The sequence below is a fragment of the Lissotriton helveticus genome, chromosome 10, assembly GCF_964261635.1.
Source record: "Lissotriton helveticus chromosome 10, aLisHel1.1, whole genome shotgun sequence".
Lineage (NCBI taxonomy): Eukaryota > Metazoa > Chordata > Amphibia > Caudata > Salamandridae > Lissotriton > Lissotriton helveticus.
This window is the reverse complement of record NC_136071.1, coordinates 446,165,977-446,182,478: the sequence shown is the minus strand read 5'-3', so window position 1 is coordinate 446,182,478 and position 16,502 is coordinate 446,165,977. Positions and strand designations below refer to the sequence as shown.

At 47.6% G+C, this 16,502-nt stretch overlaps 1 protein-coding gene across 1 annotated transcript in view; it reads right to left on the bottom strand.

Moving 5' to 3' along the window:
* Positions 1–16,502, bottom strand: part of IFT140 (intraflagellar transport 140) — a 1,386,753-nt gene that overhangs the window by 70,794 nt on the left and 1,299,457 nt on the right. Inside the window, exon 25 of the mRNA XM_078662938.1 lies at positions 11,489–11,671. Coding sequence (XP_078519064.1) covers positions 11,489–11,671 — 183 coding nt within the window. The remainder of the gene's footprint in view (positions 1–11,488; positions 11,672–16,502) is intronic.

Below are 16,502 nucleotides of genomic sequence, written 5' to 3'. Positions count from 1 at the left end.
TCTTGGCCAGCCCAATTCAGATTTTAATACAGAGAACTTTCCACCTTGACAGGCTTATCTTTTTCGCTGCCTCCCATTTCCTGCCCCACAGAAACTCACAAGGAGCTGATCATCAATGCGATTGTCTCTTGCACATGCAATGTAGAAGCTTAGATCCCTCTTTGGACAAGTCCATGGAGCATCTCCTCCTCTTTGAAGGAGAGAAGCAGAGTAAAAACCCAAGCCTAAAGGATGTGCACATGATAAATTTTAAGAGCAAGTTCAGATATCACTGGGGCAGAGCACATGGTTTAGGGTGAATATGTCAGATTTGTTTTAGAAACGCATCAGAATTGGTGACTTAACCCCTTCGACGCTCATGACGAGCCCAGCTCGTCATGGAGTTTCCATTGATTTCAATGGAAATTGCATTAAAGATCTAAAATAGCCTTAGCATCCAAGTGGTTAAGGACTGTTGGTCAAGAAAAGACAGCTAGGCCTTGTTGTGCTAAAGAAAGAACAAGTAGAAGAACATTGAAAAGTCTAGCTTGTAACAGGTTAGTATTTAGAGCACGAAATCAGGCAACAAACTCGTCCTAGCATATATTGACTTTGTGGAAGTGGTCTTGGCAGGAAGAATGATATAGCCTGCCTCCTTCTTTAAGACAGGCATAGGATCTCCTTGCTTTCAGAAGAAAAAAATGTAAAACCTGGCTTTTCCAAATTTAAATGAGGTATACCTGTTTGTGTGCCCACTGTCAGTCTCAGGGTCCTTCCAGCGCCGGAACACTCTGTGGAGTAGCCGTGCACTTTATAAGTGCCCAGTAACATAACAAACATCCCTCACTCTAGGTCAGCAAGTCAAATGCATTTAGCTGCCACTGCTCAATCTCCACACAATAAGGTGTAAGTGGTGGAGACTTGGATACAGGACCCTGTCCTCTTGCTGAGACAGAATGTCCTCCAGAAGTAGAAGCCTGATCGGAGGACAAATGCTCACACTCAGGAGCTCTGGGTACCAACCTCACCTGGTCCAGTCTGGGGAGATATGAATGACTTGGGCCTTGATTTTACTCAGAACTTGAGGCAGTGGAGGTAGCGGTGGAAATGCATACAAGAGTCCTTCCTTCCAATCCAGTCAGAACATGTCTCCTAATAAGTGCCTTGAAGGAAACTCCAGTGTGCACAATTATTAACACTGTGTGTCCTTGGTAGTGGCAAACAGATTTAACCAGGACATACCCCACTGCTTGAAGATGCATCTCAGGATGAACATGCCATTGCCAGATGGTGTCCACTATGTTCATCTGCTCTGGCCCTCAAAGACCCCACTGGGTGGTTGCTGACCAAGAAAATGTTCTCTAGTTCAGCCACCTCCAGAGGCATAGAACCTCCTGACACAGGATCCAGGACCCCACTCCACCCTGCTTGTTGCACACCACATGGCGGCTGAGTCACCAGCTTCCCTTTGTTGGATGGTAGGAAAGCTTTCAGAGTGAGAGGGATCACTAAAAGCTCCAGAAGAATGATATGGAGCTGGTTCTCCTTTGGAAACCAAAGACCTCTCATCTCCACCACTCACAAATGGCTCTCCCAACCCAGCAGTGATGTGGCTCTTACTATATTAAACTATGGTATATTGAATGAAAAAGTAGTTTATTAGTCAATTAAAACCATAAACAAAACCCTGTAAAAATATTTACCTAAATCGGTTAAAAACATTTCAACTATCAGCAGCAAACCATTTCATATATTAATCCTTAAACAATTTAATTATTTGCATCCCCTCATAATCCTAATCACAAATCGGAGTATGCGCCAATATGCTCATTTTGGGATGGTTCAGAGAGCAAATAGCCCACCATACCTGCCTAGAATTTAAAATAATTTATCTATCATAGACCAACTTTTTCATATCTTAATAAGCACGCATTTAAATTGCCTATACATGCAGCGAGACGTAGTTAAAATGTAACACTGGTATATTAACCTTTGCTATAGGAGAGGTTGACTTTTAAGTGCCACCACAGAAGATCCTCAACCATCTCCTGTGAGATTTGGATGGAGTCTGAGAGGTGTCCACGATGCTCAGCACCCAATGGTATTAGAGATTCTAATGCAGGGCCTGCATATGACACTTTCGGATTAGAGCTGCACCAGGCCAGGAGCCCAAGAAACCTCACAGCCATCCACACTGAGACCCAGGACCGATTCTGAAACATCGGGATCATATCCTGAATGTCCCGGATTCGGTGTGGTGGAGGAAAGGCCTTTTAAAGCCACGGTGTTCAGAACTGCCTCATGAATGTAAGTCTCTGTGCAGGGCTCAGGTGGAGCTTCGGCTCATTGATGATGAAATATAATGATGTCACAAATTTAGCCATCCACCCAAAGGCGGTCTATGACTGTCTGTATTGCGTGTGCCTTCAGCAGCCAATCATCGATGTATGAGAATATATGGATACTGGCCTCCAAAAATGGGCAGCAATCACCACCATACCTTTCGTGAAAACCTGAAAGACTGAGGTAATGTAGTAAATTGAAAGTGTTCATGGCTCACCTTGAGCCACAAGGTGGATGGGTTTATGGAAGTAGACAACATCCAGTCTCCTAGGTCTACAGTCAACAGGCTTTAAGCCAAAGGTACGAGTTACTTACCTTCGGTAACGATGTATCCGGTAGAGAAGATTCTAGCTGCAGATTCCTTCACGTAGAAATATTCCCCAGGCGTGAGACTGGATCCAGAAACTTTTTTGCTACAGCATCCCTGCGCACCGGGTTCGGGGCAATACCACGCGACTCCGCCCAGGCGTCGTCCACGTACGTGATGTCAGCGAGGTCAAATAAGCCCCACCCCGGCACGCCTACGTCAGTTTTCTTCTGAGAACTTTTCCACGCCGCAACGTGGAGCCACCAGGCAAAACTGTGGGAGCAGGGGAACAGAGTGCGAAAGAGTAGAAAAAAGGATGGAGACAAGCAGCACCATAAGGAGCGGTGCAACACTGCAGTATCCATAGACAGGGGCGGAATAACAAACAGGGCAGCCACCTTGTCAGTATGTAAACCACCTTCCCCCCTCCCCCGGAGACAGGGAACATATGTAAAGTCATGATACCTGTAGCAGGCCTACAACCCCCACCCGGAACTAGGGAAGGGGAGCCAGCCCCAGAACAGACAGGAACAACAACAACCCTCCAAACGACCCCAGCACAGAGGGCAACCATCCCCCAAGGAACAAGGGCAAGGCAAGACAGAGGACAGCAGAGGGGCAGGGACCCCTAGCAGCAAGAGGAAGGGAGGGGTGGGCCGAGATTAAAGGCAAACCGCCCCAAACCTGGAGCAGCCAGAGTTGTGGGGCACAGAAGCACTATAACCCCATCCTCCAGAGAAGCAAGAGGAGGAAGGAATAGCAACCAGATGGATCAACCCGCCAAGAGCAAAAGAATGTACTCCCAGGAGACACAGCCCCCCACCAGGAGGCGAGTGCCTTGAACAACTACAGGGTCCTCGCTGAACGGGGAGGAAGGGCGGGCCGTGAAGGAATCTTCGGCTAGAATCGTCTCCACCAGATACATCGTTGCTGAAGGTAAGTAACTTGTATATCTGATAGAGACTACTAGTAACAGATTCCTTCACAAAGAATAGATACCCTAGTAATACCCACAGGGAAGGAGGGTCTGCAAAAGGACCCCACCAGCCATGACAGGACAGAGGGTCTCACAGGGTACCAGACCTGCAGACCGGGCAAGTAACCCAGCCCCTCCCAGGCAAGAGGGGCCCCCACAAGCAGAACACCACCGAACCCAGAGGGACGGAGGAAGAAGAAAGAAGAGGAGGCCCTCACACTCACGATAGAGGAACCCAGGGCAAGGTCAGGGAGGCCGAAGTACCCCACACCCCTCCAAGGCAATAAAGCTTTCATACAAAGCCAGGGGAAGAGCCCAGAGGGCCCACGTAAACGAGGGAAATGAAGGCGAGTCCACCCCAGATGGAAGGGAACAGGCCAGCCAGAGCGGTGCCAACAGGCATAGCCGCCACAGGCAAGAAAAAACAGCCCAGGGCCCCCGGAGACAGGGCGGGCGACGCCCGACAAGGGAGAGCACAGAATCATCCCAAACAGGGAGATGTGGAAATGGCCACTACCACGAGGGGCCACGCACACGACCTCAAGAAGCAAAGCAACATACAGAAACGCCACGGAGAACAGGCACCCAAGGCCACCAGAGCTCCTCAGCACAGCGTAAGCTATATAAGAGCTACCACAACCCCACATAGGGTACGTTAAGTCCCAAGACATGGGAACCCTCTTTGGAAGAACTTCCGCAGCAGAGGAAAAACAAAAGAGCTACGGGGAAACACCCCGCGAAAAGCTTGACAAGCAGCCCAAAACAAAAAAACAGAAGGCCCAATCTCAGGGACAAGTCTGTGTAACAGTTCCAGCAAAAAACACACACAGTGAACAAAGGGCCGTCCAGCAGCCAACAATGTCAAAGTCCCAGTAAGGAGGATTCAATGGCCAGGAAACACACTCTACAGCAAGAGCGAATGTCTCAAGAAGGACCAGAACCAGCTCACCTCCGCAACCACTGAGGAGGGGAAGACGGAGGAGGAGGATAAGGCGGAGGAGGAGGACGGAGCCCTGCCAGAAACCTTTGGATGGCGGAGTCAGCCGGGGCATGGAACAACAGGCTACCATCAAACGGAAGGTCAATGAGCCGCTCCCGAATATTTTTGGGGAACACGCTGTCCCGAAGCCAAGCATGGCGACAGAGGGCGACAGAGGAAGCCATGGCCCGACCCAGCACCTCCGAGATGTCCAGAGCAGAGCGGAGAATAAATGACGCTAGCTCCCGGCCATCCACGCATGATGCTGTAAGTCCGCCTGAACAGTCTCCTGAGAAGCTCCCACAAACAAGAGGAGGCCCTAGCCAGTACACAAGGTGTTAAGGGCCCGCAGGGCAGCGCTGGTCGAGGCGAACATGTTGCGCCCCCAAGAGTCCAGCCAGCGGGCCTCCCGGGACGGCGGAGTCAACAGTGGTGGCAGGGAGGGAAAAGCAGTCCGCAAAAGCGGACTGGCGGCAGAGGGGTGGAGGGAAAGACACGCAGGGTCACGCGGTGCCGGAAGGTGCCGGTGCAGAAGTTGTTGAGGCACCGGATCCCCTGAGGCGGGATGCCTCCAATCCCCCTGTCAGGGAAGAAAGAAGCAAACTCTCAAAAGGAAGCAACAGCTCCCTCCCACCAGCGCCCTGGTGGAGAACCTCCAAGAGATGGTCCGCCAGAAAATGAGCAACCGGGTCACCCATGCGCAGAATGCCCACAGCCGTGGACACCGCGTGAGCAAAGGCTGCCCCCGCCTCCGTAGGGCCCCACGGCGGAGAAATCAGCTCCTCAGTGGGCAACGTCTGCAGACTAAGGCAGCTGTCCCCAAAGCCAAGCGGAACGGGCAAGGACTAGACCTGGAAGTCAGAAGGAGCCGAGGAATGGGGGACCTGCCGCTCCTCCGACGAACACCTTGGCCTCAGAAACGGCGGGGAGCCACCCTGCGACGATGTTGGTGAAAAAGACACCACACGGCGGCCAGTCCCGGGGGAGGATGACACCAATATGCAGCCAGCCTCCAGAGAAGAGGGAGCGTCCGAAGATTAATCCGCAACTCGACGCCTGTCAGGAGCCGTAGAGTCTGCCGCCTGAGGCAGGACGGTAACGGCATCCTGCGGCGAAGGAGACGCCGGATAGGGCCCTTCGAAGCTACACCGCGCCGGGCACCCGAGCTGGGCCGGATCCGAAGAGGACAAGGGGTGGCGTCGGAACGGCGCCAACGCGACCTCCGCCGAGGCAGCCGCCTGCGTGGAGGAACGAGAAGGACCAGGGGAGTGACACAAAGCCCTCCGCCAGCCTCGGCCCAGCATGTGACAGAGGTGGCCCGGTGAACCATGCGGCGCCGCCAAGGCAGACTCAACCTCCGACTTGTCCTCAGACGAGGCAGCCTCCTGCGTGGAGGGATGAGAAATACCCGGAGGAGAGCGAGGGGTCCCCTTCCAGCCTCGACCCAGAGCAGGACGAGGAGGGTTTACTGACCCCTGTGGCGCCGCCCGGTCCAGCATCTGCTGGCGCCGTAGCGGCACCACCCTGGCCTTAGACAGAGCCACCTTGTCAAAGGACCGAGAGGGGCTCGGGGATGCCACCCAAGCCCCGGCGACCTTCCGCAACACCACAGGGACACGCGTGGGAGTTTGCGGCGAGGCAGAGACACCGTGGCCTGAAGGAGGGACCCCGGAGGAGCCGCACCCCAACAGCACCACATCCTCCAAGCCTGGATCCGAACCAGTCGGCGCAGGGGCCATTGCTGTCGGCGGCGCCGCGGAGGGTCCCGCGCAAGGCAAGGGATCCACTGAGGGGAAGGAGGAGGAGACGCCAGCGAGGCCTGCAAAGCGGCCGTGTATGTCTCCATCTGGATTCTCGATGCCCCATCACTAGGAAACAGTGGTTAGTATGACACGCGGGGCCACATCACCCGCGGAGAGTCCACGCCCCCGGCAGGTCGAAACCCATCTCCCGGGGACAAACTGCGACACCTACCCACTGGGGAGCGGCACTCTTGCGACATCGGAGAAGGGCGAGGACGACGACCATGGCCGTATCTGAAGCAGTCTGCCGAGGCTAATCGAGGGGAGGAGGTCGACCTGGAGAGACACGCCGAGAGAAGTTTTAGCCGGCGATCCCGCCGCGACTTCGCCTTCAACTGTTGGCACGCCTCACAATCAGTGGTGCCGTGATCCTCCCCCAAACACCACATACAAATGAGGTGAGGGGCCGTCGCCGACATAAGACACCCACACGACGTGCAAGTCTTGAAGCCCGAAGGCATTCGCACACTGTTCCACCAAAAGAAGAGACAACGAGGAAGAAAAAAAGGGCCCCAAAACAGGCCCGTAGCAAGACCGGATCCACGTTGCACGCGGAAAAGGAAAAAACTGATGTAGGCGTGCCGGGGTGGGGCTTATGTGACCTCGCTGAGGTCACGTCCTCGGATGACGTCTGGGCCGAGACACGTGGTGTTCCCCTGGCGCCCGGGAATGCTGTGGCAAAAAAGTTTCCGGATCCAGTCTCATGCCTGGGGAATAATTCTACGTGAAGGAACATGCGGCTAGTAGTCTCTATCAGATAGAGTTTTTTTTAACCTGTCCTCTCTCAGAAAGGTGCTCTGCAGGGATCCAAAACCAACCTGATGGCTCTGTCCTGTTTTTGGAAGCAGGAGGTAGCGCGAGTAGCATCCTCTTCCTTTCTCTGAGTTGCCCATTTATTTCATTGCAACTTTGGTTGACTTCCTGCAATAGAACTGCAGAGTGCTCCTCCTACTGCTACTTTAACGCGGGAGGATGGTGTGGAGGTAATGAAGGGCTGGGCATGGCCTATTTAAACAATCTGTAAGACCCATCTGTCCAACATGATGGATCTTCAGTCGGGGAGGAAATACAATAATCTGCTTTCAACCAGCCAAGCATGAGCCTGAGAGGTCAAACTAAAGGATCCTGACGACTGTTGTAGCAGGGAAGAAAGAACTGGAGGCGTGTTGTCCCTGCTGAATGTAAACTGTTTCTGTTGGTGCAAAGTCTGTGGCATCGAAAGGATTGGTTTGGATGCTGCAGTGCAGGTTATTGTGCTAGCAATGTCTGTGAGCTAGTCTCTTAGAATAATCCCTGAATTTTCTGTATTGATGAGTAAATTGCTTGGCTGGTGTCCATAGCCCCAAGAATTGAGCTGTAGTGTGACTATCCTTCAATCATTCTAGCACAGAATACGTTTCTTCTCCAGATCACCTGGAGCTGTAAAGAGCATATCCATTTAGACTGCTTGCACATATCCCGAAAACCTGGTTTGACAAATAGAAAAGTAAAAAGATGGACGATCTGCAGTGGACTCCCACAACTGTCGCCTCTACTGGAAAAAAAAATGAAGGGCTGGCTAACCAGAAAAACATTCTCTGTCAGATTTCACAGCTCACACAAGGCATGCAGAGGCCTTTCATCCTAACAATTACAAGTGCTATAAAGAGGGAAAGGGTAAAAAAAAGTCACCATGGGCGAGATGGTGGAGTTTTCCTACTTGGAAACACAATATGGCATGGCGCAGACAGAAAAGTTTAGATATCTACAAATCCGGCATGCACTTCAGGCAATCCTGGCACCAGGCACGACCATACCAGAGGCCAACCCACTGGAGGATAGACTCCTTACGGAACATATGGTTGAGAGGGAGACATCCTTTACGTATCGCAAATTAATTAACAACTTGCCAGATCCGACGCCCAAGCTCCGCCAAAAATGGTCCCGGGAGGTGGGTGACTTTGATGAGTCAGAATGGCAAGAGCACTGTCTTCGCCACGTGAGACGGCCATACCCGCGCGGCTCAGATTGGTCCAACTTAAAGTATTACATCGCACCTACTACACCAGAACGACACTCAATGCCATAGGGAAAGCCCAACACCAATACTGTTTACGAAATTGTGGGGAGGAGGGTACATTTTTTCACACCTTATGGGAAAGTCCTCATGTGGCCGCATACTGGGCCAAGGTGATGCGCACTATCTCCCAGACTGTGGAAATTTCCTTATTACCAGAACCCAGACGCTGTCTGTTAAATGTGTGGGAGCCCAATGACCTCACCCACCAGGAGCAGGACTGGGCGATGCTGGGTATGACATTTGCTAAGCGCAACATTGCTATGCTATGGGGGTCGGGTGACACACCTATGCTCCGGAAATTGTGTAAAGACATGGATGAGGCAATGATAGCTAAGAAGACGGTTTTTATACATCGTGGTTGTCCCCGTAAATGGGAGAGAGTATGGGGAGCATGAAACAAGTTTCGAGGTTATATCTGTGATCCACCTGAACTTGAAACAGATGATGTGTCCACATAATGGGATCATGTTCTTTGGGGTTTTGAAGAGCGAATCAAATGTACTGTTTACTACGTATGAGGGATGTGGGTAAGAATAGCGTTGCCTTGTTTTACAGCTCTAATTGCAGCCAATCATGACTATCTTTTAAATGTACTGTTTGCCCTGATTAACAATTCAATAAAAATAAATAAATAAATAAAAAAAGTCACCATATGCCTGCTTACTGCACAAACATGCTAATACTGCCCCCATAAAATGCTTCACTATCCTGCAGATGAATACTGGTATTGTGCCATTAAACATACGGAGAGGTCTAACTGATGACTGCTGGTACTGTGCTACAAAAGGTATAGCAACCATGCTGAGAAATGATAGTACTATCCACTTCAACATGGCAGACCTGCGCAGAAGTGTTAGGACTATCCATTCAAAGTAGAGCAATCCTGTTGATAAGAACTGGCACTGCTCATTACATACATGCAACCTGCTGATATATGATCCAATTGGCTATTAAATCCTATCAGTAACCGTCACTATGGCATCTTTTTTTTTAGTCCTCATTCTGCCAATTTACTTGTTGGCAATACTCCCTTTCCCTTACCGAGAGCCGGACGGGAATGAAGTCGTTCCACTCAAGAAATCTAGATGCTTCCACTCCTACCCTTTCCAGCATAACATACAGAAGAAGGGGACCAGGACCGACCGCTGTTTATTGGCTTAATCATTGGACCCCAGTTCTTTGACACCAATCGACCTATATAGCCCATATCTTTTCCCGACTTCTGGGTCACATGCCATGTCCTGTAGACTTATGTATATAATATTGTGTTTAAATTCTGAGAAAAGGGGTGGAACAGCTGATTTTCAGGCTCTACAAATCTCCCGTCTTCCCATTAAGACGACATAAAAGATTGGTCTTGCAGCCATTTTATGTGAGATGAAAATACTGTCTTGGCATCTTCCAAAGAATATAAGTAAGGGACTTACTTCTATCTGTATTTCAATTACATCCGACAGGAATTCACAAAGGTCCATCCAAAATGTAGTCATCTCTGGGCAGGTTAAAAACATATGGCGATCATCTGCTAAAGGATCTCGACACCTTGAACAAACATACTGAGTTCCAGAAAATGTTTCTAATTTTGCTGGGGACCAATATACCCGATATAGGGTAAAAAGATTATTACGATTAAAAAAGGCAAATTTAACTATCTCCCAGAGCAATGCAAATGAGCCCATCCAAACTTCACTCAAATTAATGTTGACAACCTCATCACTCCAGAGCTTTTGCATATCCTGATCTATATCATCCTCTGCTTCCACCAAAGTTTGATACCACAAAGCAACTTCTTTATTAATAAGACAACTTTCATGCCTTGATTTAACCAGGAATCATCCCTCTGTTTCTCCCAATTTTGCCTAGCCCACCAAGCAGAGTTGATAGAATTTAAATCTGGTTAATTGCCCCCATGTACATAGTGTCAAAGTTTCCCACGTGACCAGATCTGTACCTATTCTCAAATCTCCCCAACGTAAGATACCCGCTTGCTTCAATGGTAGGCTAAGCTGATCATCTAAACAGTCTGGGGTTCCTGGGGAGCCCCAAATTGGTAGGTAATTCAAATAGTAGGATATTCCACGTTTTGTCCGTATATAAATCCAGTTCTTCACTGCCTGCAACACAGTCTTCAGTCTGACTTTTTTTTTAAAATGTGGGTCCCCCTAAACCTTGCATCTTAACCCCCATCTCCCTTTACCAACTGAGCAATGCTGGCTCCCAAAATATTTTTTTCTATTTGTAGCATGGCTTACGATGTAGGTGACACCAGAATGTCTGATATATCATTGGTAATGTAGACAAAAGAGGGTAAAAAGCTCCACAGGCAATGCTTCAAGGTACAGTAGCCGTTACTCTTTCTATTTGTGGTACACTATTTTTAAAATAGTGTACCTATTTCTCAGAAGATATGGTCAGGTTGGATCAATCACAGGATATAACTGAATACTCTCACAGACATAAGATTACAATGCCCTTTCTGAAAGGCCCAGAAAAAGTACTGTGACTGGTGTCAACTTGCAAATACTTTTGGGTACCCTTCAGAATAAATTTCACACCCTTTATGGAACTCATCCTCAGTTTTGTTTCTGCTCTTTGTGCCTTTGAATAGAACATCTAGCTATATTTGCATAAAGCAGGCCAACACCTGTTAATATCAGTTATAGACAATAAATACTCACTCATTCAGCACTTACAGAAGCTAGTCAAATTAAACATTGAATGGACCACAAAAAAAAAAAATCAATTTGAAGCACTGATTAAAACAACACCTGAGCAAGAACAAAATGGCTGGTTAGAAAAAGTCATGAGTCCTGTCCAAAATGAGAAATGAAGGTAAGGAATACTATAGGAGCACTTTCTGAAAAGAGTAGGAGGAAAGGAGGAGTTATCATGGACACTTAAGATAATTTGGCATGTTTAGTCATCTTGCCTCCTCTCTTTAGGATGCTGAAATATTGTTGTTAGTAAAGAAAACAAAGTATTGCGTGATAAACATGGCCTTCAGAGATTTACCTCACCCCTGTAATACAGTATTTTTTCTTACCTTTTTTGCAGCCAGAAGCAGTTCCACAGCCTTCTCAAACTGACTGTGCTCAATGAAGAAATCTGAGCAGCGGGCTAGCAATGCCGGGTCTGAATTCTCATCAAGGTCCTCAGCAATAAGCTGCAATGCCCCAAATTGCTGAGTAGCAAAAGCCAGCTCCAAGGCTTTGGAGAAGTGTCCTGCCTGCAATATAATACAGAGCATATTATTCTCAAGATCTTATGTTGATTGTTATTGTTTATGCACCAGCTGGATCGTGCTAATTAACAAGAATAGTCCTTAGCAATGTCACACTTTAGTGTATGCCTTTCAACTTCCTAAATCTAAACTTCTCCATATTTCATTCACTCCCAGACAGAGGACGTTTTTGTCTACATTTCTTCCAAGAAAGGAAAAGAAGAAAATGCACTTGGCTGTAGATTTATATTTCAGGGTCTTTGTTAAAGAGATAATTACTGTTAAGTAACCAATCAATCAATCAATCAATCAATCACTCAATCAGTACATTGGTAGAGTGCACTACTCACCAGTAAGGGTCTCAAGGCACTGGAGGGGAAGGGGTGCTGCTACTGCTCGAATAGCCAGGTCTTGAGAAGCCTCCTGAAGGTTAGTAGGTCCCGGGTCTGCCGTAGGAGGATGAGGAGGGTGTTCCAGGTCTTGGCCGCGAGGTGGGAGAACGATCTGCCGCCGGTGGTCGCTCTTCGGATGCGGGAGGCGGTGGCGAGGGCTAGGTCAGCAGAGCGGAGCTGTCGTTTCTGGTTGTAGAAGGTGAGGCGTCTGTTGAGGTATGCTGCTCCAGTGTTGTGTAGTGCCTTGTGTGTGTGGGTGAGGAGCTAGAAGGGGATCCTCATGTTGACGGGAAGCCAGTACAGGTCTCTGAGGTGCGGTGTGATGAGGCTGTGGCCTGGGATGTCGTGGATCAGGCGAGCAGAGGTGTTCTGTATGCATTGTACACGTTTCAGGAGTTTGCCCGAGGCTCCTGCGTCAAGGGCATTTCCGTAGTCCAGCCTGCTTCTGATGAGGGCCTGGGAAACCGTTCTTCTTGTTTCGGTGGGGATCCACCTGTAGATCTTGCGGAGAGGGTTGAAGCAGGAGGACGAGACAGCGTTGACTTGCTTAGTCATGGAGAGTGTTGAGTCGAGGATAAACCCCAGGTTGCGTGTGTGGTCGGTGGGTGTCGGTGCTGCTCCCAGAGCGGAGTCGTCCCAGGTTGAGGGGGTAGAGCCGACAATGAGGACCTCTGTCTTGTCTGAGTTCAGCTTCAGACGGCTGTTCTTCATCCACTCAGCGATGGCTTTCATTTCTTCCTGGAGCTTGATTTTGCCGGTGAGGGGGCCCTTGGTGAGGGAGAGGATCAGCTGGGTGTCGTTGGCGTAGGAGATGATGTTGAGGTCGTGCAGTCGGGCGACGTGGGCGAGTAGTGCCATGTAGACATTGAACAGTGTCGGGCTGAGGGATAATCCTTGGGGTACGCCGCAGATGATCTCGGAAGTTTCGGAACAGAAAGGCGGGAGGCGGACGCTCTGGGTTCTGCCGGAGAGGAAGGAAGTGGTCCATTCCAGAGCCTTGTCTCGGATCCCTGCGTTGTGGAGGCGTGTGCATAGGGTGCGTTGGCAGACAGTGTGGAAGGCGGCTGATAGGTCCAGGAGGATGAGGGTCGCGGTCTCGCCGTTGTCCGGCAGGGCCCTGATGTCATCAGTGGCGGCGATGAGGGAAGTCTTGGTATTGTGGTTGCTGTAGAACTCGGACTGGGACGGGTCCAGGATGTTGTTCTCCTCGAGGTAACGGGTCAGCTGTCTGTTGACGGTCTTCTCGATGACCTTTGTCGGGAACGGGAGCAGGGAGAAGGGCTGTAAATTCTTGAGGTCCCTTGGATCCGCCTTGGGTTTCTTCAGTAAGGCGTTGATTTCAGCGTGCTTCCAGATCTCCGGGAAGGTCGCGGTCTCGAAGGAGATGTTGATGACCTTGCGGAGATGGGGTGCGATGGTGGCGCTAGCTTTGTTGAAGATGTGGTGCGGGCATGGGTCTGACGGAGAGCCGGAAGGAATGGTGTTCATGATTTTGATGGTGTCACTAGTAGGTAGTACTAAGGCTGCAAAAACTGAAAGCAATCTATGAAAGGAAGGTTAATAGGCGTAGAGGAAAAAGCTGCAAAATTGGTTCCAACATAAATAGCTATTACTTTGATTTGATTTTTAGAATTTCTTTCATAATAGGATTACTCCCTAAAAGAACATTGCAGCCATTAAAGATCTTGTGATAAGTTTCATCATCAAAAGGTAAAGGTTGGAAGTGAGACATTTACTACCTCTAAGGATCTAGGCTCTGGTAGGTTCCGAGGTGACAGAGGGCTTAAACGAAGTGGTGAAAGAGATATTTGGTCCCTTTGTGTTTGTTAGAAGTGGTCTTATGAAGGCTGAGGAGCACAAGATGGTATCTGTAGAACTGACGTGGTATTTTTTATTTTTGCAGAAGGGGAGTGATACTATTAGGTATTTATAACTCTCTTCAAGAACATATTCATTAAGATTCATTTTTTTCTGTCAGTAGTGGCCTGATTTGCCTCGAATCCTCAGCATTACAATAGGCAGTTTGCCTTAGAAAACTGCATTACACTCCCGATTCACAGCATCGAAGGATGACAACTTCAATTGACATCGTAAGAAGGGTTGTTGTTGTATAAGGTTACAAGGTAAATGGAATGGGCTTCGCAGGCAACATGGTCAACGTTGAAGGAACCATAGGCACTAATCAGGAAGTAGTTGATAATAGAGAACATGCTACAGGAACTAATATGTTATATTATGTTAAGTGTTCAGAATCAGAACTCTCTTTATTCGGCTGTGAACAGTCATAAAAGCATGCAAGACGTGCAAAAAAAGCGATAAAATAAATACAAGTTATTAAAACATGCAAGTAAAATACATACAATCATCAGGTTTGGGAAAAATAAAGACCAACAATCAGGATAAAAACAGGCTGGGATTAATAAAAGCAAAATTACAAGAGTCAAGTACTGATTCATAGATGTCCTGAAATTATTCTAAAATCATTGACCTCCTGGAGTGGACTGCGGCTTTAAGAAACAGAATCACATTACATGTTTCGTCATCTGGTAATGCCAATAAAAAATGATATGCTTGCATACAAAGCCGTAGATTCCTAAACTTCAAAAATGGTATGAGGAATATTTTGTTATACATTTTATAATATTCACAGAAGAAGAGGAAATGTAACATAGTCTGTTTATGCAAGTTAGTATATGGGTATTCTCTAGAGTCACGCTGGGGTTAGTGTGCAGCCAGAAAACAAAGTAAATATTTATATTATCAACCCGGAAGCTGATCAATAAAAGACTATACAACCTCTTATTAGTAATCTGCAGGTAGTTGTTAGAGATAGCCCCAGGATTAACATATAAATAATGCTTAACACTTGATTTTTGTCTTTGAGTCCTCATCCTCTCTTCTTTAGTTCGTTCTAGCAGCAAGACTTGCGCCTGCTTTCTAACAGAGGCTTCCTGCTGTGTTCTATCTAAAAACATATCAGTCAATCCAATGGTTTCCAGAAATGTTTTGACGTACGCTAACAGGGGATCGAAAGACCCTTACTGCAAGCCAAGCAGTCTAAAACTACCTCTCTAGTTAATTTTGCTTCTTTTGAGCTCCAGATAGAAAACCACAAGCGGATTGGCCGGCTATGGATAAAGTTGCTCAGAAAGTCTAAGCCTAGTTCATTGTGGCAAATGAAGCTGGAGGTAGACACAGGAACAGTGCACTCTGATCAAATCTGTTTTTCCTCCCATTAGAAGGCAGCCGAGCCACCCTGACCCCATATGCCAGCCCCATAAGTTGCAATAGGGACGCATTGAGCCGAATATATTTGCAAGAGGGGTATGAGAATCCTCTCTCATTTGGGTGACAGGAGACTTAGCAGTGAGCCAACAGCCCTAGAAAACCTGGAACCTACTTTGTGCAATATGCGCAGACCATGTCCCAGACAAGCTGAAAATGACCCCAGGTAAGAGAAGGAGCTAGTGCTTAATAGCACTTCCTTACCCACTATAATAGTTAAAGGTTGCATGCAGTTTGGGCCGCAAGTCATTAAAAAAGACATAGTAAAGTTAGTTGTTAATCCAGATTAGCCATAAAATTGACAACAGAGTGCACTAGAAGATGCAAGTTTTACGGGTGTTAGCAATTAACACTGCATCATCCACATACAATAATACTGGTAGGGGGCACCATTCACCATGGGCATGCCTGGGGTGCACTTACTAATCTCCTTACTAAAATCATTTATGTACAAAATAAAAAAGAAGTGGGGCTAAAACACACCAGTGGCGAGTATTCTTGTGGAGCGCTTGATTACCCAGAATAATGATAGGTATAATGGACAACCCAATCTACTCTTGAGGGCTAGGGAAAAATGAATGAACAGGTAAATGTGCCTTCAAGAGTTTTTTTGAGGAACTTAGTTATGTTATTCTCAGTCACAGTTGGGTGCAAGGTTTGTTATTTACATGCTAAATAATTTCTTTTGAATATGTAGTTTCTAACACAATTTTCATACCTCTGAGCTAATCATGTAAAAATATATCCCAAGAGAGTATATATCACAAGGCAGGAAATAGCAAAGAATAGCAAAAAACACGGGTGTGTATAAAACAATTACATTTTATTTTCAAATTTCATTAAGGGTACTAATATGAAACAATTACAATGAAACAAGAAGATAACATTGGCCTTCACTGTTATAATTGTATACACTTTTTCAATCACAGTCGATAAATTATTAGGAAAGAAGGGTACAGGTCGCCGTTTCGGTCTCTAGGCTTTCATCGATGAGGCCCTCTAAAGGACTAAAATTGTTTAAAGTGGTTCACCCCTAATAAAATATGGAACAAACAATAATTACCATATGTTTAATAAAGTTATATTATATCACCTGTGTAAATGTAGCAACATTATGGAATAAGTGAGTTTGAAAGTATGAATGCAGTGTGGTATGTTAC